The sequence below is a fragment of the Carettochelys insculpta genome, chromosome 5 (assembly GCF_033958435.1).
Source record: "Carettochelys insculpta isolate YL-2023 chromosome 5, ASM3395843v1, whole genome shotgun sequence".
Taxonomy (NCBI): domain Eukaryota; kingdom Metazoa; phylum Chordata; order Testudines; family Carettochelyidae; genus Carettochelys; species Carettochelys insculpta.
In genome coordinates, this window is record NC_134141.1 from 74,251,913 (window position 1) to 74,266,676 (window position 14,764).

Sequence of the window (14,764 nt, forward strand, 5' to 3'; positions counted from 1 at the left end):
GGAATGTCTGCCCGCAGCCTTGGGTCTCCTGCGCTAAGTGCTCACCCTATAGAGAGGCTCTGGCTTCGGATCTGCTGCGCCTAGAATATTAAAAACCCCCAGCGAGTTGGATTGAAGCATCTTGTTAATGCAAACTCCCCTCCCCCCCCCCGAAAAAAAATATCTGGACACTCCGGACGGTAAATGAGACGAAAGCCATCGCCGCTCCCGCCGCAGCCTGAAAAGCTGGCCTCATCCGGGTTGGTTTGGAGGGCGCGGGAGGTGCGCGCGGGGATGTTATTGTTAAAAGCCCCAGCTTTATTAATACGTTAAGAAAGAGCTCCCTTGGCAGTATGTGTTCTTACAGCTCCGTCTCAGATCCTATAAAACATTAATGCACTGAAAGCTGCTGCAGAGATCAGCACCACCAGCTCGAAGCAGTGCGCAGCCTTCATCTTCAAAAGGGCTCCATTATGGAAACGATTTTTTTTTAAATTAAAAAACCGGGGCTTTTGCACACCTCGCACGTTTTCACTGGCGGTGGCTACCACACAAAAAGCCACACGGTGGGGCGTGTGTGTGTGTGTGTGTGTGTGTGAGAGATACCCGCATGCACACCACCCAGCGAGCAACCCTCCAGTTAGCTGTCTGCATTAATGGGCTGGGAATACCCTATACATTTAACGACTGGAGGAGAGGCAAAAAACAATACCACGCTGCCTTTCAGCAGCTAGCCAGTGCAACACACAATCACAACACGCCTTGTTGGGCCTTTGAATTCTTGGGGGGGGGGGGGGGGGGGAACAACAAGCCACCAAGCCTTTAACAAACGAACAGGCACAATGACGACAATATAAGCCTTATATTGCACCCCACCGTGCAGCGCTGGTCGCGTATAGCGACTCTGAACCTGGGCCATGATTTCTAAAAGGAAACAGCAGTCTGCACTCTGAGCAGAGACTTCAGCTGCCAAGCCAGGTGTTTCAAACCGCGCTGGCCAGAGAGCACCAGCTTAGATTTGTTACACAATCGCAGAGCAATTGATTCGGCTGTGCCATCGAGCTGTCTATGCTCCCATCCGTCTGGCAAATCCTAAATCATACAGTCAAGTCGGTTTGGGAGAGTTGTGTGTTTTATACAACTTTGGCTCCCCTGGCAGTTTACATCTGGCACCTGCATATTTGTAACTTCTGTTAGCATGGTCAAGCAACAAGACTAATGGATTTTTTTTTTGCTAAATTCTTTTTATTTTTGTTTAAATTCTCACTTCAATTTTAATTCTTGAAGAACAGCTTCGACAACATATATCGCACTCATTATAAGAAGCAAAGGGTTATATCAAAAATTATTAGTATAGAATCACAGGAAACCTGGTTTGGAACCAGAAAAAAATACAAAACAGATATAGATACATAGACACAGGACAATTGCTTTTTATAATTATTTGGAAAATGTTATTTCCCCTAATTCTGGTTTCTTTTTTTCTTTATGCGCATACGATGTTTTAAATTTTACCAAAAAATGAAAATAAAGACTAATATTTTACAAAATGGATAACAATGTTCGTGGTAAGTGTTTGCGTGTGTGTGTTTTCTACACAAGATTCAGTTCAGCGTCAATAGTTTTGCTTGTTTCTGTACAGAATATATCCACATCAGTCCACAATAAATCCTGGAAGATCCATTATTCTCCTCCTGGGTTTAGTAAAATCCCCTCGGTCCTTTTTTTTTTTTTTTCCAAAATTTTCCACAGACACAAGGTCCTTTCTTTTCCTTTCCAACAGGGTCACAGCTCTGGTCCTACACGAGTCTTTCTCTTTTTTCTGGGTGTGTTGGTTATTGTCTGCTTCCCCCCCTCTCTGCACCCCAACTTTACTCGGTTCCTTTATTTCTGGTTGTGTTGGTCCTCAGTGTCTCTACCGGGGGTGTTGGCTGGGCTCTAGGAGCACTGGATAGACATGTAAGGCCAGTTGAAGCTGCTCCCAGACAGTAACATATCCCTGATGAGGGTTTCAATGGGGGTTTTACCTACCAAGCGGACGAAGAAGAGTTGCTCTATGACGGAAGAGGAGACGGTGCGCAGGGAAGGCAGCCTCAGGAGCAGTTTGCCGAAGCGACTCGGCTGGTTGGGGTACTGGCTCCTCACATACTCCTCCAGGGCGCATTGGGATTTCTCTTGCAGGCTCTCGATATGGGCAGCATCCGACAGGCCACAGGCATCTGCCCAGGCAGCCACACAGCAGGCGGAGACAAGGGGAGGAAACCGTTAGTTACACAGCGAGCAAGGCCGCTCCCGCGCGCATACACACACACACACACACACACACACACACACCGTCCCACCGCCCGGGCCGGCCCCGCAGCTACGCCGCCAGCCAGAGAGACGCGCAGGCCGACCCTCCCTTTGTGTTTCCTCCTCCACCTTGGACATAAATAATGTAAGACGCTGTGTGTGTGTGTGTGTGTGGAGGGGGCGCTGAACCACCCAGCCCAGCCCCAGCCCCAGCAACCTGTCCTGTGTCTGGGGCCGCGGGGGCGGGGGGGGGGGGAGGAGGAACGCGACTCTCACGCGCTTGGTTTTGTTTCCATCTCCGCCCCGCGGAGTGTCGCACCGGGTCGAACGTCCCCCCGGCGAGCCGGGCCCAGCCATTGTCTGGAGCGCTGCTCCATGTGACCCGCGCGAACACGCGCGCCCAGCCCTGCAGTCGGGCGAGCGCGCCGCCTTTGCGGCCGGGGCTGCGGCCCACGACAAGCCCTGGGCAGGACGGGCTTTGCAGGCGCCGGCCCGGCATCTGCAGCGTAATGCCAGAGCCGCGCGGCGCTGCTCGCCGGAGCCGGCGGTTGAGTACCGGTCACCTCTCGGCGAACGGGACAATAATGCAGAGGCCTGGGGCTCAGTGACTCCGGCCTCAGCGAAGCAGACGGCTACAGCCATCAGCCCGAGCGCTGGAAGCGGCCGAAGTGCATGTGCCTGGCCTTAAACGGCGCCAGAAACACAGCCTGCATCCAGGTTTCCATTTCCTAGCGAGAGCCAGAATGTACCCTTCGCACCCGGCAACTGCACGCTCGGCTGCCAACGCAAACTGGAACGCATCTGTCTGTCTGTCTGTCTGTCTGTCTAGCTGCCCACCGCAGCGAATGATGGTGCACCAGCTGTTTAGTGGAAAGGCTTCAACCGCCAGTGACATCGAATGGATTCGCCCCTCCGGCTCAACTAGCCACACTGCTACCTAGATTCACGCTAAATATTTTACAAGCACAAGGCTCGCAGGCGTGCAGCCCGTTGCAGCGCGGTTTAGTAAAGATCAGCGCCAGGCCTGGCGAATGTATAGACCTGTGTAGGCATGGGTACATGGTCATGGCCCCTTAAAGGACACACACAAATGGGGATGTCGAATTGTGACCCTGGAAAGACACAACAAATTATTCAAAGCAAAAATCTCTGGCAAGTGGATTTTTGAAGTTCATGTCTCCCCATTTCAAGAACGGGATATAAAAAGATTTGTGAACACCTTCATCTACTCTCGGATAGCCTCGAGCAAAAATACAAATAAAACAGGCTCTGATTCAGGAACTTCAGAGGAAAGCCCCCTTTGACTTGAGCTGCGGACTAGGCATCCTCAAATACACCATTATCCAGGCCAGACTGCTTTGCTAATCCATACTGTACGTTGAATGCAGTGTTATTTTGCAACATCTAAAGCACTAGGTTACCATACTTACATCTATGCCCCTGTCGAAAGAAAAGGCCTGGTCCTGTTTGAAATATATATCAAAACCACGGGCCTGTTCATATGCTGATTGCCACATATATCTGATTTACATATATCTTGGTATTTTACATGTATCATCTGCTCATTATGCAATAGGAGCCTATTCAACTTCCAAACAATGCAATATAAAAGGGCTCTTACTGGTAGCCCGGCAGATTATTTTAGGCCCCATATGTCATACCCTTAACGTTAGTAAAATATTTATCAGATATTTAGGATAAGTGCCCCTACAAAGCAGAGTCACTGGACAATCAAGCTTGGGAAGTTACTTGGCAGAAAAAATGTTCCAAAAGGGGGAAGAATACGTCAGAGATGCCGTGTGAGACACAAAGAAACAATTTTCTAATATGAATAATATCTACTGCCGCTTCATTTTTTTGATGTGCCCCTGGCATATGTGTTTATTTGAATTTTATGTAGCACCCCGGACGTTTCTCCCCCAACCACTTAAACCAAGATGAAAAAAAAATTAAACACTCCATGGTATAAAAATCTCTTCTCTTATTGGAGACATGGAATACATGCAGGAAGTAATGCAATAGATATTTGCCATCCGTGAATAACATCTCAGCTAAGAAAGGGAGGGCAAGTGTGGAAATTCTGTGTGTCTCACTTTTTATGCGGCCATGTGTCAATAAGGGAGAGCTCAGTATTTCTTCCTGCAGTCTATGGAAAAGAAATTATGTAAATAAATAACCATTGCTGCTCAGTACACTCCAACCTGATCCTTTGTAGCGCAAGAAATGTATTTCATGTGATGCATTCAGAAGAGTTTAGTGTTCAGAAAATATAGCTGTAATCAGCAGGCATAGAACTGGAAATCAAAGTTCTTATTGCACTGCAAATAGATTTATTGGCTTGATGTTATTTTGCCTGGGAACTTTTACTTATTAGAAGAAAAATGTAGGTGCATACATTAATCAAGTTAAGTTCTTTTTTTTTTTTTTTTTGGAAAAGGAGAAGTACTTTTGGGTCACGACCCAGTTTTTGGACGGTGTCCAGAATTTTAAAGACTAAATATACTATCCGGACCCCAAATGTAAAAAACACACCACGATAGCCACATGCCAGCTTTAAATAGTTAGTCCTTAGTAAACTGCTTTGGACAATATGTCTAAAATGTCTTTTCCATCAGTCAAAGTTTGCTTAAAAGTTGGATGACTTCGAGAAAGCCTTCCCATGAATTCCCCTCTGGCTGGCAATCAAAACAAGTTTAGTCCAAAGTGGAAATGTGTGTTTGGGGGTAAGGGAAGGGGGCAAATTACTACTGACAGCTGTATTTCCAGCTTTTAATGTACCTCATGCTATTCTGCTGCAAAATAATATTATTGTTCCCTTCCTCAACTCTATTCATCGCTTCTGTTAATTGTTAGAGCAAGGTCCTCCCCTTAGTAAATATTTCATTACATCCTTGAATGCGTTACTTTTAATCTATAAGGAAGGAGTTAATAAAAAGCTCCCCCTTCACAGGTCTAGCCGAGGTCCACATTTTGGGAGAAAAGATGCAAAACCCAATCCATTCTTCACTTGGGGTAAGCGCCTTCCAAGGGCCTTTTATTTTAATAATTATTAACCCTCACACCAGCTCTCTCTCTAGTTTGCAATATTTTTCCGTACGTGTTTAAAAGCGGAAAGGTTCTCAGGGAATGGTCTGTTTGCAGATGAACACACTGGAATGACTGAGGATGGAATGTAAGTCTGCAGCCAGGCTCCAGTTAAATCAGGCTGATAAATGCTGCCCCGTCGCTTTGTCACTTTTGAAAAACATGTTTCCATCCACAAGACTTATTAAGATAAAATGCATTAAAATGTCGAGGGGGCTAATCAGTAAATCTCCCATTTGCTTTAAGATCTGCACTTTATCCTGTGCAAAGAAATATTCCTTCCAACACCACAAGACTGCATTTGCACTGAAAGTAAAAGGGGGCAGTCAAAGTACATGTCTCTGACCACCCTGCATACAAATTAGATGCTCCTGTCTAAATAAATTATCTGATGTTCAAATCGATATTAATACTACATTTGCTACATTACAATATTGTGCAAATTTAAGAGTCATTTTAATACCATGTAAATACTATTTTTCATGCATGGAAGGCAACAAATATTGATGGATTATAAACTGCTCACAGTTAAGCAAGGCCTTTGAACGATTTGCCATCTATGTTCAAGAATGCTTTTAATTTTGCTTCGGCCTAGTTTCAAGTTAGATTTATTAGGGCTGTTTTTATTGCTTAAAAATGGGAGGAATGGTTTAAAAATAAAGGGCAGAAAGAAAAACCTAGTATCTTAACACCAGAAAATAGCACCGAATAGCCTCTTATCTTGCTTTGTTTGTATTTCCTATATATATATATATATATATATATATATATATATATATATATATGCAAATTGTTAGTCTTTGATGTTTATATATTTCCCTCTCGCAGGTTACAATAATAAAAGCTGTATTATAGTCACAGAGGCTACAGCCAGAGCACTTCAAAGGCGAAGTTAATACACTTTCCTGCAAGTTAATTTGAACCATCTATCATAAGTAAAATTGTTAGCATGCATGCGTGCATGTTACCACCTCCTACACTTAATTTGAGATTTTTTTTTTTTACCGGGCAATCTGTTAACATTCCAATAGGTGTGTGGTTTGCATCGCAGAAAGCTCTCTCTCTAGGCTGGTAAACTGGCCTTTAGCCCCCCCTTTCTGCCCCTCCCCCCGCGACGTGCTGATTCTATTGTTGGGGTTGGGGTTGTTTTTTTCATGTTTCTATATTTTTTATTTTTTTTTCGCTCTTGTCTTTTAGACCGAACCCATTTTTTTTACCACCCTCAATAACCCCTGCGACTGCAAACCACCAATGGCTTCCGATACGGGGAGATCAGGCCGCAGTAAATCAGCATTGTTTATGATTTATTTGTGCCCCTGCCCCCCTTTTCACACTCTCCCGGAGAACCTCCTCACCCGAGCAAATGCCACGAGAAACCCACATCCCTTCTCTCGCCTCCGCAGGCCCACAGCCAGGCTCACACCCGCAGAGACACGGTCCGATCTCTCCACTTCTCCCCCCGCCCCCCGCTCACGCAGCCCGTTATCCCAGGAAACACAAGCAGCAGAGCCCCAGGCAGTGGGAATAAAGGCATATGGTGTCTCTAGGACTCCGGCCACATCCAGATCTTCCCATACACGGGGGAGCCACATTGCTTTGCAAATCGGTGGTGCTGGGGGTTATTACCCTGGACCCAAACCCCACCCCCCGGCTTGGAGGGGGTGAGATGGGGGGGGGGATTAGCCGGGAGGTTGGCTCCTCTGATTTTGCTCTGGCTGGTGCCTAGTGATACCCACCTCCCCCTCGCCCCCCCCCGCCGAGCGGGCTCACCTGACGTGAAGAGGACGATGGCTTTCAGGCAGCTGTACTCCGCCGAGTCCACGTGCAGCGCCTTGAGCTTCTCCACCTGCTCCTGGAAGATGCGGATGTGGTCCATGAAGGCCACCACCCGGTCGGCGGACATGGGCGAGGCGTGCAGGCCGGCGGCGGCCAGCAGCGGGGCCACGTGCAGGGGCATGGAGCACTGCGCGGCGTTGAGCACGAACAGCTCGCTCCACGTCAGCCGCAGCAGGGCCACCTGGTCGGTGATCTGCAGGTCGGGGAAGAAGGGGATGTTGCGGGCCCACTCGACGGCGCTGAAGAGCAGGCGGGCGGCGAGCTCGCAGATGTTCTCGATGCCCATGATGTTGTTGGGCTGCATGCACTGGCTGCCGTAGCGCGAGGTGGGGTAGGGCTCGGCCCGCAGCAGCAGCGAGATGTAGCCCGAGAGATAGCAGTGCCCGTTCAGAGGGTCCCCGTTGGTCAGCGCGTACTGGCCTGGGTTGGGCTGGGTTGGAGGCATCCTTCCTCGCTGAACCGCTGACAAAAAGAAAGAGAAAAGGAGAGGAAATGTGCATCCGGGAGGCTGGCAGACATCGCCTGACGCGGTACAGCCGAGCAGGAGACAATGCGGGGCTGATCCCCACCGGCACACACACACACACACACACACACACACACGCGCACGTACGGAGAGCTAGAGACAGCAGATTACACACGGAGCAGTGGGTTCAGAGCAGGCTGCGGCTCCTTACCCTCAGCCCCTGCACGGGCATCCCGGCCCCATCACCAGCACAGCCAAAAAAGAAATAAAAAACGCAAATGAAAAACAAAAGCGAACAAAAAAAAAATGCCCCAGCCGAGACAACGAGAGAGCCTGCCTCCCCCCGCCTTCCCCACTTGCAACAACAAAACACAAATAAAATAAATCCTTCGGATGGTGGCGGCTGCCTGGGGTAAAAATCCAAGAAATCTGGTAAAAATATAGGTACCATAGCTCGTTCTTATTTCCCAGTCCATTGTCCGAGGAGCAGGTGGATTTAAAAGCCATTTTTTAAAAATAATTGTGTCCATATTCTTCCAAAAGGCCAGCCACTTAAAACTGGATCAGGTCACAGTCCCTCAGCTAACCACTGCTAACTTTTTATTACACCGAGCAAACATCCGAGAGGTGCCCAGCAAAGTTCTCACTGACAGAAGGAAGAGAAAGATTAAATATTCGAAAGGGGGGAAAAAAGGGTCTGAACTTACAGTAGCCAAACATTAGTGGGGGAGAAAAATGCGCTGGTGTAATTAATATCTTTGCTGCGCAGTTGCAACTGCAAAAGCCTGTAGCCAGCTTTGCACAGTGAATGCACAAGCTTGCAACTGCAAAAACCACTGGCTTCATTAACCATCCCAGTACAAAACGTAAGCATGCTTGGAGTTCCTTAAGCTGACCAAAGTCTTTTTTTTTTCTTTCGTGTGGGTATGTTTTACTTCATCAGTGCCAGCGTTCTCATGTGCATGCCATGTAAACAAAGGTCATTCAAGGAGAAGATACAGCCCCTGCGGTTTATGAATAACACTCCCCTCTATGTAATTTATCTTTCCAGTTTAGAGCTTGCAACATTTCCGTAACTTTATCATTTATTCTAGTATTGATGAAAATCCAACCGAGCCCTCCGAACCTCCCCTCTCTTCCCCTTCTCCCCATCGCTTTCTAGTTTTGAACTTGGCAGTTGTTTTTCTATGCAAGGAAAGCACAGTCCTAAGTTGGGTTCCCCCCCACCCCCCAGACGCCTACAAACAGCTCTCCGAAGCTACAGATGAAGTCGTCATACTTGCGAGAGCTGAGGGAACTCACTTTCTTTTCTGGTGGCACACAAAATACAATTTTCCAACTAATGACAGAAGTAGTCAGCCCTCCCCCCCAGACTCCACAGATTTGGCTGTTTCGCTTCTTTGCCTACGAGACATCTTTAACGATCGTCACAAGGTGAACTGTAACTGGAAACGGCTTAAGGTATTTCGAGACCATAGGGCAGCAAATCTCGCAACAGGGAAACCAGACATATTACACGCAAACATCAAGGGCTACTCGGAAAGAAAGAGCACTTGAAAGGGTGGGGAGCTCGTGCCAGGGACAGGGGCTGAATTCTGCTAAAATCGGAAGGCTGGGTAAATATGTTGCGAATTGTCATTTGTATGCAGCATTTAGACAGAGGGTGGAGTTTGCTGGAGAAATAAAGCGAGCAGCATGCGGCAAACGACAGAACTAAAAAGACACGGTGCAGCCACAAACTTTCCTTTGAGAGCCTGGAGCGCAAGCAAGGCCAGATCTTGCAGGCAGGACACTCTACCACACTGGCAAGCACAAGGAACCTGAGATACAGTAGCATATTTCTTCCCCCTGCCTGTCTCCCTCCCCCCCCTTACACGTCTTTCATCTTTCTTTCGGGAAAGAGGCTGGTGGAAATGGATCTACTGCGAAGTGTGTGTGGGGGGGGGGGTTCAATGTGTTAGAGGGAGGGAGGGGGATCGAAGGGACCCCACCTTGTAAAGAACGACCCCCCCAGCCTCATGCCAACAATAGACAAAACCACCTCCACGGGGAGAGCCCGGGAGCGCCTGGTGATACCGGCGAAATGATAAATATGTAGCGACTGCTCATCATCATACGCTCCCAGCCCGGCGAGCAGGGAAGGGGAGCGGGCGGTGGTGGCGGGGGAAGGGAAGCGCAGGAGGAGGAGGAGGCCAGGCGCGCAAACCCAGCCCCGGGTACCCAGCTGGGGCTGGCTGCCAAACCCACCCGGGGCCGGGGCCGGAGGGGGAGTAGAATAGGGAAGAAATATTCACCTTCCCGCCTCATGCCCACTTTGAGGCACTTCTTGAGGCGGCAGTACTGGCACTGGTTGCGGTGGTGCTGGTCGATGGGACAGTTCCTGTTGGCACGACATGTGTACGTTAAGTTCCTGCGGACGCTCCTCTTGAAGAAACTTTTGCAGCCCTCGCAGGTGAACTGGCCGTAGTGTTTGCCGCTGGATTTGTCCCCGCACACCACGCACTCGATGTGCTGCTGGCTCTGGCCCGAGCCCTGCTGGCTCTGGCCCTTGTCGCCCGCCGTGCCCGGGGTGGAAGGGGGGCCCGGCTGGCTGGGGGTCTGCGGGGTGTGCGGGGCCGCCGAGGCCGCTTGCTGCTGCTGGGGCTCCCGGGCCGGCTGAGCTGCTGGGTTGGGGCCGCTCGGGTTGCCCCCGGCCACGTCTTCCTGCGGATCGCGCCAGCTGCTAACTACCATTGCCATATCTCGGGCCCGGGGAGCGCTGGGGAGCGGCGCTTCTCGCGGAGGGCTGCCGGGGAGAGGCGGGGGGCGGGGGGGAGTGGGTGGCTCGGCTCTGGGGGAGAGAGGAAGGAGAAGGGAGCCGGGCTGCCGCCGCTTCAGCCGCCGCCGCCGCCGCTCGGAGCTGCTGGAGCCGTTTTCTTGCGCTTTCCTCTTTTTTTTTGCGCCCCCTGCGCTCTCCCGCGCCCGCTCGCTCCCTCTCCGGGGGGAAGGGAGGGCCGGAGGGTGGTGGGGCTTGTTCTCCGCTTCCCCCCGCCCGCCCTTTGGCCCCCTAGAGAGCCGCTCGCTCAAGTTGCCGGATCCGCAGCGGCCGGCCGGGCAGCGCGGCGGGGAGAGGCATGCAGGAGAGGCGCCCGGGGGAGGCCGGCGGTCGGCGGACACACACACACACTCGCGGCGCGCACCCGCCGCACAGGCCGAGCGCTAGGAGCGCAAAGGATGCGCGGGCATAGAGGAAGCCGCAGCAGGAGGAGGAGGTCGGTGCCGCCGCCGCCGCCGCCGCCGCAGCCGCCGCTCGCTGCCGGGGCCCGGCCGGGGCGGGTGCCGTGGTTGTCCCCCGCTGCCGCCGCCGGCGTTCGGGGCTCGTTGGGGGGCGCAGGGCTGGGCGAGGGCGGTGGGAAGAGCGCGCGGAAGGCTCCGAGGATCAGGGGAGAGAAGTGTCCGGGGGCCAGGTCCAGGGCAAGCCGCAGTCAGCCATTCAGGAAAGCAGGCGCGGGGAAGGCGAGCGAGGACGGCTCGCAGCTGAGACAGTTTGAGGGGGTTGTTGCTGTTGGTTGTTGTTTCTCTCTCTCTCTCCCTCTTTATCAAAGAAATACAAAAGCCGCTGGATGTGACTAATTCGCAGAGGAGACGGATTCACGGCGAAGAGCAGGGGGGAAAAAATAGAATAGGGATAATAATGGCCCAGGCAGCAAACGAGAGATCCAAAGTAGGTCGAAGAAATAAATCCTCTTCTTCCCCTCTCTCCTGCCCCTTCTTTCTTCGGCTGGGAGAAAACACGAGGCGGGTTACAGAATCGCCGGAGCTCGCCGAAAAAAAGGTTCGCTGGGCTGGGTCAAAAAAAAGTATTTCGGAGAAAAACTCATCAGGCAGGACCAAAACCTCTCCCGGAAAAGGAAAAAAAAAAAAAAAAAAAAAGGACAACAATGGTAAAAAAAATGATGCTGTTGAGATATGAACGCGTCCTCTCTCTCTCCCTCTCTCTGGGCTTCTTCTTCTTCTTCTTTGCCTTTTCCCCTTTTTAATTTATTTTTTAGTTTCACCTCTCTTCGGCAGGGATGAAGCGAAAGACACTGGGAGGGAGGGTGGAAAAAAAAAGAAGAAAAGGAAGGAGAAGAGGGAGTTGAAGAAAAAAAACTAATAGAATATGCAAGAAAGGGGGAGAGAGAGAGAGAGAGAGAGAAAGAAAGAGAGAGAGAGAGAGAGAGAGGGAGAGAGAGAGAGAGAGACCCAAAAATGAATGCGTTTAAACGGGAAGACCAGCAGAGCAATGTTTCCGAAAGGGGGATCTGCGCGAATGTCTGTATATAGTGAACTTTGACACTACTATTGAAACTGACACGTTTCTATGGAGATCGCTGCCTTATATGGAGCTCATGTCAAGGAGCCAAGAGAGGGGCTGCTGGCAACTGATAATCAAAGGCGACTGACTGGTCAGAGCCCTGAATTGGGGGGAGAGAAAATGGGAGGCTAAGGTTAGCCAAGCCTCCTTCACTCCATTGGTTAAGAGGCCCCCTCTTTTTTTTTTTTTTTTTTTTTTTTTTTAAATTCTCTGCTACCTACTGACTGCGTTGGGGAATGGGGTGGGGGAGAGAGCAGGGGATTCTTCTGACAAGCACCATTTACACTGAGATCGCCCCGCGCTGCTATTTACTTTGAGACCTGATTAGTATGGGTCGTCTATGGCCATACACACTCACACACGCACACACACACATCAAAAGGACGGGGGGAGGGGGAGGGGCATGGCGATAGGGGGAAAGGGGGAATTAAAAGGAAATTATTTTGGCTCACGCTGAAAAGTTTTTTTTAATGGGGGGTTAATTAATTAGATCGCTGTGTGTTTCCAACGGAAAAACTCTATCAAAATGTTAATGAGTGAGTTAAAAAAAGAGCTTGGTATAATAATCAATGCTCTGCAGAAATATAAATATATAAGCAATGCTTTACTGTACGTATAGACACACACACACACACACACACACACACACACACACACACACAACTTTCTTTTTAGTTATGCCAGGGTGCCGCCTTCCATTCCTTACCTAAAATATCCTGCTTCCTTTGGCAGTTTTTATGACTCCCAGTGACACTGGTGGAATTCTCGGTGTCGTAAAACGAGCCCCGAAATCACCATTTCCCCCTGGAAGGGCTCTTATTATTAATGAGGATGACGATTACACTTTCCAGTCGTGTCCCTTTCCCAGGCTGTTGCAACAGCCGGCAAGGCTTCAATAATTATTAATAAAACACAAGTAAGTTCTCGTTTTGTTGTCTGGGGAGATCGATGCTTGTAAACGCAAGTCCCAGGAAGAGAGAGTGGAGGTTGGAGTCTGTGCGTGGAGAGGAGGAGGGGGCTTTGCTCTCTCCCTCTCTCTCTCTCTCTCTCTCTCTCTCTCAAACACACACACACGGCTAATGGTGGAATCGCTAGATCAGGCTGCCATCTAGCGGTCAGGAACCGAGCCTAGGAGTTGCAATCAAGCAAGGTCCCCATCTCCCCCCTTCCTCCTTGGTGCACAAAGCCCGGGTCTTTTCTAAAGCAGCGGGAAGCCACCACATCTTTGCAGGACTTTTATTTTATTTTTCCAGATGCCGCGTTGGGAGACAAGAACCCTTCTTTTGAATGGTCTTCCTCTTCTAGCCTCCCGGCTCCCTTCCCTTCTGCCCTGCAAACGTCCCCTGGTGTGCTCTCTCTGGGCACTTTGGGTCGAATGGCTGTGACAAAGGAGAAAGAAACTGAACGAATGCCCCTCAGCTCATCTCAAAGTTTGAAATCAGTGTGGAGCCCAAGCAAAACCTGCCAGGAGCCGGGGGCTGTAAAATATTGCAGGAGTTTTTGTCTTAAATGTAATGTCCTGTGCATTTTTTTTAGAAAAGCGCCTTAGATGTGCCTTAATAATGATTTTATTCTCTGTCAAGCGCACAAATGCAAGGGTTTGAGCCCCTCCGAGAGGCTGATTTCTCAAATCAGAATAAACGGTTTGGTTTTGTCCTGAAATAATGAAGAGATTTTCAATGAGTCCTCTGCCCAAGCCGCCCCTATTGTATATTGCATTGATAAAAAGGATGTTATTGACTATGCAACAGTGGGCTTTTTCCCTCTCTCTCCCTCTTTCCAAATAAACTCTCGCTCCTTGCTCCTGGTCAGTGAAAAGGTGAAACGAATAAGATTAAATCAGACAAAAAAAGCAAGCTCGGTCTGTATATCATCTAGATTTTACTCCCCAGCCTGTGAAGAGACAGGGAGTAAAAGAGGCAGAGCAAGGCGCAGAGAGAGAGAGAGAGAGAGAGAGAGAGAGAGAGAGAGAGAGAGAGAGCGAGCCAGAGAGAAGGTGGACGGACCCAACAGTTTGTGCCCTGCTCTTCCTTGAAAAGGTTTCCTCCGTGGCTGGATCGCTTCAGCGGGCACCCAGAGTCCCGGCCAAAGCAGGCTCCACCAGGCAAGTACTGCTTTTCCTATTTCTAAAGGGGTTAGCCTGGGCGGCAGCGTCTGTCTACCTTTCAGTGGGAACCCACTGGGATGGGGGTCTGCGGCAGGACTCCGCAGAGATAACTTTTGCTTCGAGCATCCGGGCTGCTTCCCCGAGCCTCGACAAGCAACCCAAGCAGAGAACCTGGCCCGACATGTCTGTGTTTCAGGCACATTGGGGCCGATGATAGGCATCAGAGCGGGGAGCCATGTACAGCTTCCAGATTTTAGCATTTTCTTAGGAGACCTGTTTCGCCAGCCAACCCCCAGATACAGTGCGGGCATCTATATACTCCCGTCCCTCAGTAAGAGACAACGCTTGTGTTTGCTTATGTGCGTGTACGAAAATGTTATAGCCTCGGCTGGTGCGCATGCCTCCATTTCCTGTAATTGTTGAACAGACCGGTTACCTCCAATAATGTTGCTAGGATGCCTGCGAAGGCAATGCAGGCGTGCTACTGCTCTTGCTTTTCACCTGCTCTGGTGGGTATTTGATCACCTAATGAAAAGATCGATGGCAGCTTGTTTATCCGGGAGATAATGTCAACAGATGAAAGGGGCAGCCTCAATCAAGCTCCCACTGACCTGAGAAACAGACGCCGAGAAGAAGGAAGCCAGAAGCCTTTCACATGGGGCCG

General features: G+C 50.0%; 1 protein-coding gene and 1 long non-coding RNA gene across 6 annotated transcripts in view; one reads left to right on the forward strand and one right to left on the reverse strand.

The window, feature by feature from the left end:
* Window positions 1-1,209: 1,209 nt before the first annotated feature.
* NR2F1 (nuclear receptor subfamily 2 group F member 1) lies at window positions 1,210-12,808 on the reverse strand. Of its 3 annotated transcripts, none has more exons than XM_074995331.1 (4): window positions 12,700-12,808; window positions 9,952-11,724; window positions 7,126-7,653; window positions 1,210-2,198 (listed from the first exon to the last, which is right to left on the reverse strand). In XM_074995331.1, the coding sequence occupies exons 2-4, from the start codon at window positions 10,394-10,396 to the stop codon at window positions 1,918-1,920; spliced, it is 1,254 nt and encodes a 417-aa protein (XP_074851432.1). In that variant the 5' UTR covers window positions 10,397-11,724; window positions 12,700-12,808; the 3' UTR covers window positions 1,210-1,917. The 3 variants fall into 3 exon arrangements, with proteins under 3 accessions (XP_074851432.1, XP_074851433.1, XP_074851431.1); XM_074995332.1 differs by lacking the exon at window positions 12,700-12,808 and having other exon boundaries at window positions 1,210-1,926; window positions 2,011-2,198; window positions 9,952-11,949; XM_074995330.1 differs by lacking the exon at window positions 12,700-12,808 and having other exon boundaries at window positions 9,952-11,944.
* Window positions 12,809-14,027: 1,219 nt separating this feature from the next.
* LOC142013650 (uncharacterized) overlaps window positions 14,028-14,764 on the forward strand; it is a 63,169-nt gene continuing 62,432 nt past the window's right edge. For 2 of the 3 annotated variants that reach the window (XR_012645744.1, XR_012645743.1), the window contains exon 1: window positions 14,045-14,097. This is a non-coding gene — a long non-coding RNA (uncharacterized LOC142013650). Of the gene's footprint in view, window positions 14,102-14,764 lie in introns of all 3 variants that reach the window. The other variant, XR_012645745.1, reaches the window with a different exon arrangement.

Excerpts from the sequence above, each read along its gene's own strand:
- NR2F1 (XM_074995331.1), bottom strand. The coding sequence starts at position 10,396 with ATGGCAATGGTAGTTAGCAGCTGGCGCGATCCGCAGGAAGACGTGGCC. Across the intron at positions 7,654-9,951 it reads AGTGGGCATGAGGCGGGAAG|CGGTTCAGCGAGGAAGGATG; the intron begins GTGAATATTTCT and ends TCTTTTTGTCAG. Across the intron at positions 2,199-7,125 it reads CATCGTCCTCTTCACGTCAG|ATGCCTGTGGCCTGTCGGAT; the intron begins GTGAGCCCGCTC and ends CTGCCTGGGCAG.